The 16,990-nt window shown below is 39.5% G+C and overlaps 1 protein-coding gene across 3 annotated transcripts in view; it reads right to left on the bottom strand.

Annotated features, from left to right (window-relative positions):
* Positions 1-16,990, bottom strand: part of ppp3cca (protein phosphatase 3, catalytic subunit, gamma isozyme, a) — a 55,590-nt gene that overhangs the window by 18,515 nt on the left and 20,085 nt on the right. For all 3 annotated transcript variants that reach the window (XM_041787173.1, XM_041787172.1, XM_041787174.1), the window contains 3 exons: positions 6,783-6,907; positions 4,177-4,288; positions 424-569 (listed from right to left, as the gene is read on the bottom strand). In XM_041787173.1, the coding sequence (XP_041643107.1) occupies positions 424-569; positions 4,177-4,288; positions 6,783-6,907 (383 nt within the window). The remainder of the gene's footprint in view (positions 1-423; positions 570-4,176; positions 4,289-6,782; positions 6,908-16,990) is intronic.

The following is a 16,990-nucleotide window of genomic DNA, read 5'->3' as shown; positions in this document are numbered from 1 at the left end:
CAGATGTCAGAGTGAGGGGCCACGAACAAATACAGCTGAGCTGTTGGGGATTTGGTGCCTTGCTTGATTACACCTCGGCAGTGCCTGGAATATAAACTTTCAGCAACCAGACCAAAATCCTGACTTTGGCCTATACTGGAAATTAAACAGGTGACTCCTCAGTTTCCTGAGGGCAGTCAGTGTGTGTATTAAAGTAGACACTGGGTTGAGATAGGAGCAGCTTTAGCTAAAGGGGACATATTTGGAGTAAATCTGGCTTAACACATGCTTCATCCAGCCTCTTTACTTGACCCATCTGTGTAGCTTGGCTATCATTTCTATCAATGGGAAACTTAAAGAACTTTGGTGTTTATTATTCCATTATATTGTCCAGTTTCATTATTCATTTAGGCACAAGTTCATGAGTCAGTGGTTGTTACTCACTTTTCTTATGTCGTCTAGGCAGTTGATCTCTGGCGAGAGTCCGCCGTGTACACATAAAAACTGTTGGTTGAGTAGGGCAGCAAGGGGCAGACAGTCAAACGCCTCCATACATGAGTCGTATACGCGCTCTGAGTATTTGATTTTACCTGCATTAATGACAAAGGCAGAATAAAGAGATAGTGGTTATTTTTTAGGCTTTTAACTGATACCAAAGAATTACAATTCTTTCATGAATAGCCACAATAAGAAAGTGAACCAAAGATTGCACATAGGCCCAGTCCAGAGTCAAACTGAAAACAATCAAACCTCTGTTCTCCCAAATTGTTTCCTTTAATGGCAACAAAATTACTACTCTTTGTCTTCAGAATGCCTTTGACACATGATACATTTTGATCTATCAAAGGCTGAAGCAGAATCAAGAGGTTTATAAATCTAAATATATCACCATAAATTTACAGAAATTAATTCTAACTGAATTTATTTCAAATCTCCATGAGAAAATAAGTAACATGGCTCCTTTTCCTTGGTATATTTCAGAATTTTACCCAAAAAAACTTTCTTTTTATTTTTGAAAACTGTAATTTTTATCTTGTGTGAAACACAGAAAGCTACAAATAAATGTGATACAATTTTTTTAATGATTAGTCTGTCTGGGGTGCCAAGTCCTTGAAATTAGTTAAATCTGGAGCTTTTAAGGAGTCCTTAGCTGTTTTCAACGTGTCTGTTAACACAGTGACTCACTGTATACAATCCAGTCAGAAAGTATTCAGACCCCTTAATCTTTTTGTTTTTCTTATATTGCAGCCTGATGCAGCAGTCTAAATACTTCATTTTTATTCTCATTGATCTACACTCCCCATCAAGACAAAGTGAAAACAGAACTTTAGATTTTTTTTGCAAATTAATTCAAATTAAGGAATTGAAATATCACATTGACAGAAGTATTCAGACCCTTTGCAGAAACCCCTAAAATTATGTTAGCTCTCTGTAGAAGGCCTCACAGCTGACAATGCATACTACAGCAAAAACCAAGCCATTAAGGGATGATTGTAAAACTATTTAATTAAAAGGAGAAAAAACATGGAGCTCAAGCACCTAGGCCTTACCTTCTAATTTAAAAAACCTCAAAAGAGCCGCATAAAAGTTGAAATCACAGAAATTTTCTGTTGTCCTCACTTCTGTTTACAGTGCGGGCAAACCCCACTCAAGCACATGCTCAGATGGCTCGGGCTGTTAAATTTCTTCTTTTTCTGCTTGAGTGTTGCTTTAACCAGGCTACTGCCACCTACTGGACAGTGGTGTGACTCGGCAAGTTGGCAGCCTTGCCTTTAGATGTTACTTTCTTTTCTTAAAGTTGATTTTACTTGTCAGGTTCCTCCCATTTTCTGAATTTTTGCTGAGATGTTTCTACACCTTGATTGGAGTCCACCTGTGAAAAATTAAACTGACTAGACATGATTTGGAAAGACAAACACCTCTCTGTAGAAGGCCTCACAGCTGACAATGCATACTAGAGCAAAAACCAAGCCATGAAGAAAAGGAACTGCCAGCAAGGCTCAGAGAGAGGACTGTACACAAATCTGGGGAAGGCTGCAAAAAATTCTACTGCACTTAAGGTTCCCAAGAGCACAGTGGCCTCCATGATTCTCTAGTGAGAAAAGTTGGGCACAACCAGGACTCTTCCAAAAGCTGCTCATCTGGCCAAACTAAGCAACTGGGGGAGGAAGGCCTCAGTAAGAGAGGTGACCAAGAACCTGATGGTCACTCTGACTGAGCTCCAGAGATCCTGTGTGGAGATGGAACTTTGTCCCATCTCTTTGTCCTTCTAGCAGGACAACCATCACTGCAGCCCTCCACTGATCTTGGCTTAAGGCAGAATGACTAGATGGAGGTCTCTCCTCAGTGCAAAACACATGAAAGCCTGTTTGGCTTTCACATGGAGTATTTTGCACACTTACAGCAGGTTTTCAAGTGTTTAACAATGAGGAGAGACTTCCATCTAGCCACTCTGCCATAAGCCCAGATTGTTGGAGGGCTACAGTGATGTTTGTCCTTCTGGAACTTTGTCCCATCTCCAGTTAGAATTTGTTTTGAAACCTTCCCTAAATCTGTGCCTGTTAATAATCCTGTCTCTGAGTTCCTTTGATCTCATGGCTTGGTTTTTGCTCTGATATGCATTGTCAGCTGTGAGGCCTTGTATAAGCTACTTTCACACTGCCTCTCTTTTCCGTGTCTGTTACGCCTTCATTCCGCAGCGCTGTTCTGTATGAAAGCGACCATTCTGCAATGGGGGGCCGATCTCACCCCACCTCTGATCCGGATCAAGAGGTAGTATCAGAGCCATAACAGACTTTTCCACAACAAGTGTGAAAGGACGTCACGGCATTCCGCAACGGCGAGTGTGCGCTGCTGTCTCCATAAACGGGAGATTTAAAAACCAGCGCGGTTTAATCAAGCGGCATTTCATCTGACAAAACAACAGGGGGATAAAACAAAGAATAATGTGGATTAACTGGAGAGACTGCAAGTTTAGAGAGCTGATCACACGCTGTACAGGAGAGGAGAGAGCAGACACATCTCTGCTCACAGCAGCGTCTGAAAAGTTCCATGATGTGTTCAAGTGAGCTCACTACTCTGAAGTTTCAGACCTCCAACGTAAATACGTGCGCTGTGACATTGCTTAAAGTCGGACCTCCAATTTAGAAACATGGAGGAAAAAATACTATTGGACCTAATCAATCAAAATAAATGTTCACGTTATTTTCCCCATATTTCATTCAGAAAAAAAACAAGTTTTGAACCGAGAAATCCAGAGTTTCGAGTTTCATTGAAAGCAGCAGCTCGGGCAGCGGCTGCCATCTGATTACGGGATACCGGGGTGTGTGTGTGTAAGCTCGGGCGTGCACGGCTCTGTTACACCTTTGTGTGAATTGCTCTTGCAGAACAGAGACGGGCATTCCTTTTCGTCTTTATTGCGGAATCTCTGTGTAAAAACGGCTATAGAGAGCGGAGTTTGCCTTTCCAAATCATGTCCAATCAATTTAATTTACCACAAGTGGAATGTTATCAAGGTGTAGAAACATATCAGCAAAGATCAGCGAAATGGGAGGAACCTGAGCTAAATTTTACAGTGTTTTTGTAATGGGTCTGAATACTTCTGTCAATGTGATGTTTTATTCTAAGTTATTTTGCAAAAAATTCTAAGATTCTGTCTGTCATGTTGGGGTACTGAGTGTAAATTAATGTAAATAAAAATGATTTTTCTCTGTATCATCAGGCTGCAGCATAAGAAAGCCAGGTTTGAATACTTTCTGAATGCACTGTACACTATAACACATTGAAACTAAGTGTGCCAGTCATTCTCTCAAGTATGCTGAGTCACCAAATGCTTCTGTATAGTTTTAACTACAACAAACAATCTAGAACAGGTCCACTGTCTAGAAGTGCTGTTCTTGTAAAGTGTCTTGAGATGCAGTATTATGAACTGGTACTATGCAAATAAAATTGATTGACTGATGAACCTTTCATCAATGCAGGTTTTGCTGTCATATAAAACAGATGATCAATAAACGATCGACAGATAGTTCAGCACAATCTCTGAGCTTAGACTGCAAGTACCAAATCATACTGTACCTTCATACCAAGGCTTGGTCTGTTATCTGAAAACTTTAAAATACAGGCTATGCAGAAGTAGTACAAGAAAAGAGAGCAATCTAATTCGCCTTTTCCAGCTTATAAAAACAATACACTTACATTCCTGTTTGAAGGTGAAATACTCTGTGAGGTGCCGGCACTCATGATTCCCACGCAGGAGGAAGAGTGTGGTGGGATGATTGATCTTGAGCGACCAGAGGTAGAGAACACACTGAGAGAACAGAAAACAAGAAAAAAACAAACATGCTTAGTAAAAATCAAAAGTAAAGGATGAGTGCTGACAATTAAACATACAAAATAAGGGGTAGGCTGTGCAGATTCTTTCAAATTTGTTCCTAAGCAGTCAGTCAGTACTTGGTATCTCAGGATCTGCTCTCCTTACATTCAGGTCCAAACTGCATTGATTATCCACAGGCGCCTCCACTTTCAGTGCTTGGTCCTCTTCTCTCCTCACTATACACCACTTTACTTGGTGACATCATCTATCCCAGTGGCTTCACATACAATACTAAACTCTTCTTGTCATTCCTGCCAAATGGCAGATCTCTGTTTTGGCCTTTATGGTCTAACTTTTGTGATTTCAGATGACAATGAATAAAAGGTGCACACTTAATCAGGAAGCGCTACCCATCTGCAGCTACAAAGCCCTGCCATAATCGTGTTCCTCCACACAAACCGAACTTTTCTAACCAAGTGGGTAAGTTTGCTCATGGTGAAAAAATAAAGAAAGTAAAAATAGCTTAAAAATAAAAGTGTGTTTTTTTTTACTGTGAGAAACAGGGCTGATGTGGCTGGATATTTAAGCTAGCTCATTTCAACTTTTTCTTAAACAAACCCCAAATTTTTACCCTTAAAGTGTCTACTAATAATAGAAAAATGCACTCTGAATCAGGATGAAGTCTTCCATGCCTAGCCCCAACACATAACACATGGTTGTGGGGTACTAGAGGTGGGACACCTCTCACTTAGTCGGTAGCTTCACCCATGGTGCAAAAGTGTCTAATGCCCACAGGCATTTTTGGACAGCTCAGCAGATAAAGGGATGATTGTAAAACTATTTAATTAAAAGGAGAAAAAACACATCGCTCAAGCACCTAGGCCTTACCTTGTAATTTAAAAAACCTCAAAAGAGCCGCATAAAAGTTGAAATCACAGAAATTCTGTGTTGTCCTCACTTCTGTTTACAGCACGGTCAAATTCGACTCAAGCACATGCTCAGATGGCTCAGGCTGTTAAATTTCTTCTTTTTCTGCTTGAGTGTTGCTTTAACCTGGCTACTGCCACCTACTGGGCAGTGGTGGGACTCGGCAAGTTGGCAGCCTTGCCTTTAGATGTTACTTTCTTTTCTTAAAGTTGATTTTACTTGAAACATCAGTACAACGGCTTCATTCACCCTGCTATCATACAGTACCTTATAAAACCTAGTAATAAATACATATACCTGACTATCAAGTAATGTTAACTTATGTGAGTTTGGAGAGCTTTTAGGGTTTACAGTGCATGCCCAGACACTTGGTCATAACTGACAACCAGCTAACCTTTAGGGTTCACATGGCCTCAGTTTGATTTCATTGATTTGTCTTGCAAAATATTATTCTGCAATGCATGCAACACAGCTCTAGGTTTGAGCTCTTGGGATATCGAATATTTGGCTAGCCTACCTCAACTTTCTACTGACGGCCTCCTTGCATGCAAATCTGTGGATGATCCAGAGGCTTTCAGTTCCCACTTGCATTAAACTTAAAATCCAGTTGCTCACTTAAAAATCCAAAAAATAGCTGCTGCCTACCTGAACTCCCTCATCCATGTCTACACTCCTGCCTAGTGCACAGCATTAATTTTGACAGCTTTTTTAAATTGTAGTCTCAGTCTTTAGATTAAATATCTTTTAGTTGTAGTCACATTTGAGTTATTTCTACCCTTTATAGTTTTACTTGTCAAAAACTCAAAAACAATTTAGTCTAGTTTTAGTCCTCAAATTTTAGTCTTTTTTTTTCTCTTGCCTGAATCTGGTGCCAAATCATGGTAGTGTGTTCGATGCACTCTCCCAAACCAGGGGTCCCTGCTCTCTACAGCTGACAGGCAGAAGAGCTACAGATGTACTGTATTTTGTCAGGTTTATCCACAGTGGAGAAATATCATGGATTTTGAATGTCTGATGAAAATTAAATTACATTTTAATCTTGTTTTACTCATCTTTACAAAAAATATACTTATTTTCATTCAGTTTTAGTCATCAAAGATCTATTCTTAGTTAGTCTTAGTTTAGTTTTTCTTATTGAAAAAAAGGCTGTTGACAAACATTTTGAGCCATAGTTTTAGTCAATGAAATTAACACTGCTACTGCACTCAGCCAATAAAGGTACTTGGTGTCCCTTTGACAAAAAAGTAAGCATAGTCACAGGCTGGACTCCTCTCCTCTTTGGCAATGAAAGGATGAACTTCAGTTCATTTAATCACAGTCCATTTAGGAAAAGTTGAAGATCCAGCTCTTTGAAGAACACCTCAGCATTTAAAGCTCTGCATTATCAAAACTGTTAATGATAATATTGCGGATGTCATTAATACTGACTTGGTATCAAAGCTGATGGATGTTCTGCTGACAATGGCAATGAAAAAAAACAGAGCAAACAAAACAAAAAAATCTGCATACTTTAGGGCTAGTAAATTTACAAGCAAAAGCAAGTTAAGATTAAAAAACTTACCTCAATACTGAAGTATCCTCGATCTACATAGTCCCCGAGGAAGAGGTACCGTGTGTTACTGGGAGATCCACCCACTTCAAATAACTTCATAAGGTCAAAGAATTGGCCATGGACATCCCCACATACTGCAAACAGAAAAATAATAGCTCAGTCTCTGCTTTTACCACATTTTAAAGCAACATAAATGAGCCTGCCAACACAGATAATGACACACCATTTCAATACCCTGCCACCCTAATGCGGCCCCTATCCACCCAATGAAAGGCAAGAGATACGTTGGGGAATTTGTGTGATTTATGTGTTATGTGTTCCTTTTCTTATTCCGTGTCCAGCTGGCACCTTGTAAAGATCCCATCCATCCATTTTCTGTACCGCTTATCCCGTTGGAGCCTATCCTGGCAGTCATTGGGCAAGAGGCAGGGTACACCCTGGACTGGTCGCCAGTCAATCGCAGGGCTGACATATAGAGACAAACAACCAGGCACGCTCACATTCACACCTACGGTCAATTTAGAGTCACTAATTAACCTAATGAGCATGTCTTTGGTGGTGGGAGAAAGCGTGCACGGGGGAGAACATGCAAACTCCACACAGAAAGGCCCCCTTATAAAGATATCTCTGCAAATCATTTTGATACCCTGACAACTTTAATTCTACCGCTGACATTCAACTTACATTTTTTTTCTCTCAAAAGTATTGATTCAGGCATCGTTAAGGCACTGGCACCATGTAAAAAGTATTAATTTAGCACTGGTATTAGAAAAAATTCAAACAATACCTAACCCTAACCACACTGTTGCTCTAATTGTCCTTGATACCTCTCAGAAGACTTCTTGGATGCATGGGCTGGAAACTGATACCATAAAAAATTCTGAAACATGTACAGATTTTCTATAAAATCTAAAATTGTTGCATTTTTTGCTTCAGTTTGCCCCTCTACCTTCCCCCATTATTTGCCCCATTGCCTTGCTCCATTACCCGTCACTTGTCCTGTATAACACAAACGCTCACTCTGCCAGAGGAGACGGAGTTTACTCTCTAACACACTCTAAAATGTAGAAACTCCAACGGCCTCATGAGTCTGCTGCAGGCAGAGGTAAGCTTCCTCATTATTGTTCCTACTATGACTTGGCTAAAGCCGGTGACTACTGTAGCCTGCACAAAGTTTCATGAAGCATTACATGTCAAAAAGATGAAGTTAGCTGCCCTGTATTTGACAACCAAATGCAACATCCCGTTTTGAATATGGGATGCAATTCGCTCTGTATTTTCATCCCTCATGTCCTACTCTTCTTCTGAGCGGTTAATACTCTGTCTTTGTCTGTTAGATGGGTGAGCTTTAGTTGTAGAGTTAATCAGAGGCAGAGTAAGGCCGCTCTTCTCTTTGCAGAACGTAAGGGGGATGTCAGTTCCACACACACAGGAGGGTTTATAGATACACAGGAGTGAGCGTGAGAATCAAACACTTGGCTGAACAACAACAGTGAAAGAGAGTAAAAATCCACATGTCGTGTGTGTTTTTAAATGTTTTCTGTGGAGCACAGAGGCCTGGTAGACATCAAAAACCCTCTAGAGAGCAACACAGAGGTAACAGTGGGAGCCAATGAGCCCAACTCTGGTGTCTACCGAGACTAATATAGTAATAGCAGCTTTTAAGCCCTGTTTGATGGGAGTCCCATTCATGGGACATCATGAATCCTGACAAACTTCATAAATCAGAAGTCTTCTTCTGTCTATCAGCCTGTGAGCTCCTCTCAGAGGAGAAGCAGCGCAGCAGTGGGGTGTGGCTGAAGGTGGCACATGTCCCCATATGACAAAAACAAATAGCATTTTCAATACTAATGAAGGCAGTCAACATACAAAAAACAGATATTTTAAGCAATATTTTTGTTCTGATTAAAATTTTAGTAGAAATTTCTATTTTTTACAAAAACATAAAGTTTTTTATACTCAAAGGATAAAGTACCTGCACATTGATCTCTACATTCAAATTAAAAAATAATTGGTATTTTAACTTTTCAGGGTTTGTTTTTTTTTGTCCTGTCTGTCATAATCAACGGGGGGGGGGGGGGGGCATTGGGAAGTTCGGGACCGAACTGGCCGACCCATTCCAGGCTAATCCGGCTGGTAGTGTGTAAATACTTGTACGGCCGTCACGCGAGTCAGTCTGGCTCAGTGTAGACAGTGGAGAACGTTTTATGTGAGACTGGGTCAAATAATTTCAAAGTTGAGGGGGGATATGAGCAGCCCCTCCTTACTTGGACTGATCCTTGTTTTTGTTAAATCTGATTTGTCCAAGCTGGCTCATTATGGCACAAGACGAAAAGTGTTTGCAGGTGAAGTTGTGAAACTAAAATGTGTGATAATGACGACATTTTCTGTGTTGGTGAAGTCAGTCTAGCTGTGACCATGTGACAGGCTGATTCTGATGAGAGCAGGTAGGCAGAGAGAAACCACACAGCTGTTCCTCTGCTTTCCTTTACGCTACACTCTTCCTGTTTCTCTGCAATTATCATCATTTATTCTGACAGAGAACTTGGGTCATTGAAAAATAAAAATAAAGATTATCAAAGTAATTTGTTTTTAATTCAAGTGAAATAAGTTAGGTATTAAAAAATAAAGCATTTTTAAAAGTGACATCTTAAAATAAAGGGCTTGATTCTAAATTCAAATTTTTGAAAACTGCATTTTGCAATCAACATTATCAAGGACATACTCGGCACATATGAACAGTTCAGACGACCTTAACTCTCATTCTTCACTCTTCCCTCTATTGCTTGGTCTTCACAGAGTTTAATGGTGTCGGGCCATTCTCATACACATGTGCAGGTTTTTGTTGTTGAACTTGGAATGATCGTTGTAGAATCATGTTCATAGTGGAAAACGCTGTCTGACAGTAGCTATGCAGACAATGACATGCCATATTTTTGTTAGAAAAGCCTGAAAAAGTGTATTTTGCATAATATGTCCCCTTTAAGGCATCAGAAATGATTAGCTACAAACTTTACCAGACAATTTCATGTGTTGAAACGTGGATCTTCCAATATGATCCTGAGACAAAATGGCAGTCAATGCATTGGAAAACATCATCGTCACAAAGGATGAAAAAAAAAGCACCACAAAGCAAGTCCAAATTCAAGGCCATGTTGGTTGTTTTCTTTGACATTAGGTGTATCATTTTGGAGGTTCCAGAGGGGTTAACGGTGAATCAACACTATTACAAACAGGTTCTAGAGAAACTGAGAAAAATTCTGTATAAAGAGACCACAGTTGTGGAGAAATGGTTTCATTCTTCATCGAGACAAGTTGTGGAGAAATGGTTTCATTCTTCATCGAGACAACGCGCCAGCTCACACTGCGCTCTCAAAAAAGCAGTTTCTGGACCCAAAACCACATCACAGCTCCTGATCACCTTCCCTGTTCACCTGATCTAGCACTGTGAGACTTTTTCCTTTTCCTAAGATCAAATTTGTGCTCAAAGGAGCACATTTTGAGTCTATCAGAAGTTAAAAGAACAACAGAGCTTCTGAGATGACTGAAGAATACCTACTGCACTGCTTTGATCAGTGAAGACTAAATGCAGCAGTGTGTTGATGCAGAGGGAGAGGAGAGACAATAAAAGATGCTCGTGTTCAGTGCAATTGTATTACAGCATTAGACTTATTTTCTAATAGCCATACTTCATAAATAATTGGAATAAAAACCTAATCAGAATGAACCAGTCATAAACATGCCAATCTGAAAAAGCACATTGCAAATTAAATTTCCTTCCAAAAAGAGGTGTGGTTATGTCACCTGTTTTTCCAATCAGTGTCCATGAAGGGTCTTTCTGGTTTGGATTAAACTGCTCTACTGGACACCTTATCTGATTGTCTGAAGGTCCAGCTGACCTGCACTGTCCTACTGTTTATCAACTACTGGAGAAGTCTGCACTGTTGAGCTTTCAGTCTTATTTAGATAAACAGCAGTAGAAGGATCGCTCATTGAACATAATGTAAATTCCTTCTGAAACAAAGACAAAAAAATACAAAAATACAAAGTCCCAGACTGGAGAAAAAACAGGAGAACAAACTCATGGAAGAATGGAGGAGTCAAGCAGCGATGGCAGAGCTTGTGTATGAAACAGGAAGAATCTGTGACTCTGGCCTGCTTACCAAAAACACTAGACTGAAGATGAGAGCTGAAGAAACAGAAAGCAGTACATCGTAGCTGACTAAACTGATGTCCTGTTCTCACTTGACTTGTTCTACTTCATCAACACTTGAGTTTATCATTGGCTGCTCCTACTTTCTGCTTTGTTTTAGTTAATACTAGTGTTGTAGCACTAGACCACATTTTGAATGTCGGGGCCCAAAACTAAGACCACAAGTCTTGGTTTTGTCTTTTGTCTTGCACTCTGGTCTCGGGCAAGTCTTGGTCTCGGACAGTGTGGTCTTGAGTACAACACTAGTTAATAATGGACAAAGATCAATTTCAATGAGAGCACATTTTTGATTTATTGTTACGTGAAGGAAACAGTTGTTCTGCTGCACTTTCGAACAGCTATGGCATGTCAAAATACTTTTACAGTAATTCAATTTTGCTGTAAGAATATTCACATCATATTCAGATCACTTTATTTAGCATCCATATTAAAAGTTAATCTGAAATCCCCAATTAGAATGATTTTAAAAGGATTGAGGAAACATTGCACAGGTAAACATCACTGGTAATATGTGGATCTGAACATGGTCAGAATTAATGCTGCTACTGTTCTAAAACTTGGGAAAGCCAGAAAGTGACAGAGTCATTTCCTCCATAATGCTCCTCCAGCTCCTAAATGCTTGCTCAAGTTTACAACCTGCTTCACAAAAGCAGAAACATCTCTCTTACTCTGAACCTGTTCCCTCACTGATGGCAAGTTTACACAGTCTTCTGCAGGTCTTCCTTGAAAACCTGGAGTTTCCTCTGGAAGGACTGGACAGCTGTCATCAGGTAGCAAACTGTATTTCCCTCCTTAGATACACGCCACAAACGCAGCAGTGGGAGGAAACTGGGGTTAAGTGTCCCATCAATACATCGACATGTGACTGTATGAGCTGGGGGTCAAACCCATGACCTTTGAGGCAACCAATTCAGCCATCAAAAACAGTACTGATGAATTCTGCGGTGATATGAGCTTGGATTGCCCTGTTTAATTCTTGGCACAGCTCCTTTCTGTCCCCACCATAGCAGAAGCTTCTTCTGTGGCTATTGAAACTAGAGCCCAACCGATATGGGATTTTTCGGGCCGATGCCAATACCAATATTGGGGGCTAAAAAAAAAGCTGATATCCAATATATTGGCCGATAACCGATATTTTGGCCGATATATGAAATAAGAACATTGATATACACTGGATATATACAGTACATGAACACAAATGTGAACGTGAATAACCAGTTGCATTTATCTTTGTTTATTTTACAAAGATGCAACTTAGACGACATTAAATCGCTGTATAATAGTCTTATACTGTGGACCATATTAGACTGGAAAATGATAAATGGAGAGCCATATTTACATCATTGTGGCAAATATGCACATAGAATATGTTTACTATGTGTTTCTTGATAAACCCGAGGAAGGCCACAAGCTTAAATGCGCTGTTTTATAAAGTTGTTCTCTAAAGATCTACTATAAGTGAAACTTTCTGTCTCCACACTGGTTGAATATGTCACAGGAAAGATAAACACCGTATGATGCTTTTCTGGTTTGTGCTTTTCAAAGTAAAAGCCCGGTTTAGCATTTCTGTAGAGAAACTCCGTTCACTTGTACAGAATCCTTGTATTTTGAATAGTTCCCAACACACTTCCTCTGAACACTAAATGAAGTTGCTTTGAGAACAGGGCTTTGAGAGCAGGGCTTTGAGAGCAGGGTTTTGACAGCAGGGAGTTGCGGCTGACATGCGCGGCACTCGCAAGCAGCAAAACACGATCCCAGTCCGAAACAGGCGTTCGTCTTCTACTCTGCTGCAGTCAAACTAAGCGAGGACGAGGCTGCCTGTGGGTGCTTAGGGACAGAGAGGGCCCCTTGTTTTGGCTCTATAAACTGCCAGTCAGGAGAATGAGAACGTCCTTCTCCATCCATCCTAGATGAAAAGCTCTGTTTGTGCTCACTATTATTCTCTTTTTAGAGCATATCATGACTTTCCCTGACTCGTGTACTTTTACTTGCAGAACATAAACAACTCCCTCTCTCGTCTGAGGGCTCCTCCATGTGTGTTTCTGTTGTTGTCACACACCCAACTTGCTCTGCTCTCATTGTTGATCCAAGTAGAGGATTTAATTGGCTGAGAAGCATCACATGTGCTACTTTACAGCAAATTTATTGGTGTAAAATCACTTCCATAAAGACAACAAGAGCTGTTCAGCTCAAAATAGATATACATAAATGTAAAAGAAACTGCACGGGTCATCAGACTTAGGTGGGCTGTGCTCCATCAGTGAATAGCCATGGTCCCAGGTCTCTGCCTGAAAAGGTTTGTGCATGCTTGCCACAGCCATACAGACTCTTCCAACACATTCTCATCCTCACTGAATTTGCTGAAAGATGGCAAAAAAGACTCTCAGCAGAGACATCAAACCACAGTTAAAGGGCTATGCAACCAAGTCCAAAAAGGCGAGAACATTTCAGGGTCTCCTCTGTTGCTGAATGAACTAGGGAAGGGCTGATCGGACCCTTGTATCGCTCTAATCCTGACTCAGATAGCCTGGTTAGGTATTGGAGACAATGTGCCAGACAACAGTCCATAATCCCTGATAAGTGGACACCTCGTCAGGCATTAGCCTGCTTATACCATGGTCATTGTCAAAGAAACAAATTAATAAAACAACCGATTTATCACTTCATACGTTTTGCAATCAAAATAGAAAGTTTTACTAAAGCACCATTTCCTTTTCCCTAGCAACTCCTGAAGGTTTGACTAATAACTGGAATAGTCATTCCAATCCCATAACGTTCTTAGGAAATGTAAACGCTGTTCAGTACTCCAGTAAAAAGAACTGGCCATAGATAAGAAGTCACTACTAAACAAAAAAACTTATCAAGTATAAGTACAAAGGCATGAAGACGAGGAAGACAGAGAGTCATCTGTGATCAGACTATAATCCTGTAAGTTAACATGGACAGTCATCTGATAAAAAGCTTTGTTTTATCAGACCGGCCCTGAGTGAATAAACAGAATAATACCTCCTTCTGCACTACGAGGTCACAGAGCTGTCCACGCCCTGCAGGTCCTGACTCCACATATAACACGTCAATATTCATCAGACATTATCATACCGGTTTACCAGAAACATTTCTTTTGGCTCTACAAAGAAATACTGGATTTTTTCTTTCATTTTAAGTCATTTAAATCCTCTGACAATAGTTTATAGAAGGGAAGTGAGTGTTAAGGTGAGCCTGGAAATAAGTTGTGTGCTTCTTCTTGTAGCTTGTGTGTTATGATGCCAATCATGTGATGTTAAGAGGAATACTTCACTCCTCTTACCAAAACAAATTAAATGAAATTATGAATTCGCTCATTGTTTTATTTAATTTGTCCTCGGAGAGTATGACTACTTGATGCTATTATGGTTACTTGTCTTGTCCAATGGCTGCAGTGCATTAATTTGGAGCAGTGTAGATTTTTTGACTACTTGAGAAGCCCGTTAGTATCCATATATCAGAAGTTATTGGACATCATTGGAACATCCAGAGCCAATCAGAATTGAGTATTCATCAAGACCATGGTATAATAGAGGTTAAACAGATTGGATGTATATCCTGCCAACAGCCAGACAGTTTCAATGCTTGTTGGTTTAGTGGAGAGTTTAAAAAACAAACATGGCAGATAAATCAAAGCAGTTAACAATATGACTGCATTGCAAAGGAGCAAGAAACTTTGATTGCTGTTTGGAAAATGACAGAATACTCGAAACCAGTTACATGGTTCCTGCGCACCTTTAACAATCACATTTAAGCTACTTAAGGGTTTGCAGGAACCCTGAGTTAGCATTTAAACTGATGAATGAGCTGAAAGACTGCATAGCTGCACTTTGATGGTCGAAAAGATGGTCCAAAAGTCTGTGGATGGATTAGTACAAAGCCCAGTTCCACAGATTTTGGAACATTGTGTAAAATGTGGTTAAAAACACAAAACGTGATTTGCAAATAATGCAAACCTGCATTCAGAGATTAGATTAGCTAGATACAACTGAATAGATTACATAGATTCCATATAAATACAAGATATATGACCTTCAAACTGATTAAATGTATTATAAGCACATTCTGTTCTTGACCCCTGCGACTCACTGCCCATGATGGACCATGGTAGTTATTCCCCTTTGAGGAAGTTGCATTGTTGTAAGTTCAATCCCCCAACTCAACTCTATAATACAGAACTCTAACCCCACCCCGCCCCCTTCAAAACTGTACATCTTTTACACTTGTAAAAGAGTTCATTCATACTCTCATGTATCAATGAACCCAGTGGTTCCAAAATTTTCTTCCTTGTTTAACTGATAAAACCCTAAGAAAAAAAATGCCAGTGCATGTTTTCTTCACCAAAAGACCTTTGTATAAACTATATAACAAGTGTTTTCCTATGATAATGGGGGAAATGTAATTTTGAGAAATTCAGAGCAGAGAAAGCCCAACACCCCAATGCCCCTTTTTTGAGGTTTGATCTGAGGCTGATAGATATGTAGATACCTGATAATAACTACTACATTTTTAAAATCATAATTAACATTCTTATTGTTTCAATAAATGTTTAAAACATAATATAATTCCCATTAAATTTATTTAAACTTTGTGCTAGCTTCACACAGAAACAGGTCATAGCAACAAAAGTCATGTTTTCAAATCAAATATTTGAAACTGAAGTGCACTGTAAAAACAGCAGCAACTGCAGCAACCTGAAAATGTAAAATAAAAGTCTGAAACTGCAAAAAGGAAGTATGTAGAAATAATAACTACAAATAAATAATAACAAAAATCAACCCTCCTTAAAAAAGCAAACAAACAAACAAAAAAAAAACAATAAATAAAGTAAACAGGATATATATATCTAAGGGCTTTTGCAGCAGGAAGCAACAAATGTAAAATTTTCAAACTAAAAACTGACATAAAAATGCAAGCTGCAACTGAGAATACTATATTTCCCCATAGGACTGAATGATTTAAGAAAATAATCTTATTTAACATATAAATATATATTTAAAACTGCATACATGATCTGACAGCACTTAATATCGACTGATAAATCTTACAATATACCATATCAAAGTGATTAACCTGACAGTATTTCATATCCAACAGAAAAATGTATGACTCCTCGTAGCCTGTTAGCTAGTTAGCAGCTTGTTCACTAGCACACTGCCATACGGTCTACCTGAGGTCCACCAATATACCCAATGTACTCGCAGCACAGAATAAAAAATCTGCAAGCTCAAAATGTCTGAATAACATAAAACAAGAATCCAAAAAGCCTTCTGGAATATTATGCTCATTTATGCATTCAGTAATTGGTTGGAGTTCCTTTACACAAACTACTGCATCTACATGTGTGACATGGCATGGAGCCAATCAGTCTGTGTCACTACTGGAGTCCAATGAAGCCCAGCTTGCTCTGATAGCAGTCTTCAGCTGTTCTTTATTGAGTCTGATGTCTCTCATCTTCCTTTTGGCAGTTCCTGGTCTGACCTGAACCTTCAGGGTTCAGGTAAGGCTAGTTGGCTGGCCACTCAAGCACAGTACCACAATAGTGAGCAAACCAGTTTCTGGTAGTTTTGGCTTCACTGTGGGCAGCTGCCAAGACAGGGATAGTGGATTTTTGATTTTTGTGAGCTATAAGCCCTAAACATGAGGATTAAAACAAAAGTCTTGAAATGTATCACTTTGTATGAGATGAATCGAAAATATATGGAAATGTTACTTTCTGAAGTAAATCACAGGGAAAAAAAGGAATTGTTATATGATATTCTAATTATTTAGATACACTGTTATAAGGGGCTTTATTTCTGCAGCTTTGGCATCTTTCAGCACCACCCGTGCCAAGTTGGAGACAGAGAGCAACTTTTATTCAGTCTGTTAGGTGGCTGAGAGAATAAACTTATGCCTTCATCTGGTACATTTCCAAGGTTGATATCCACATAATACAAATCACGGTGTTTAAAGTGAGGTTTCGGTGAGAGAGAAAGGG

The sequence above is a fragment of the Cheilinus undulatus genome, linkage group 5, assembly GCF_018320785.1.
Source record: "Cheilinus undulatus linkage group 5, ASM1832078v1, whole genome shotgun sequence".
Lineage (NCBI taxonomy): Eukaryota > Metazoa > Chordata > Actinopteri > Labriformes > Labridae > Cheilinus > Cheilinus undulatus.
This window is presented reverse-complemented; position numbering and strand designations above follow the sequence as displayed.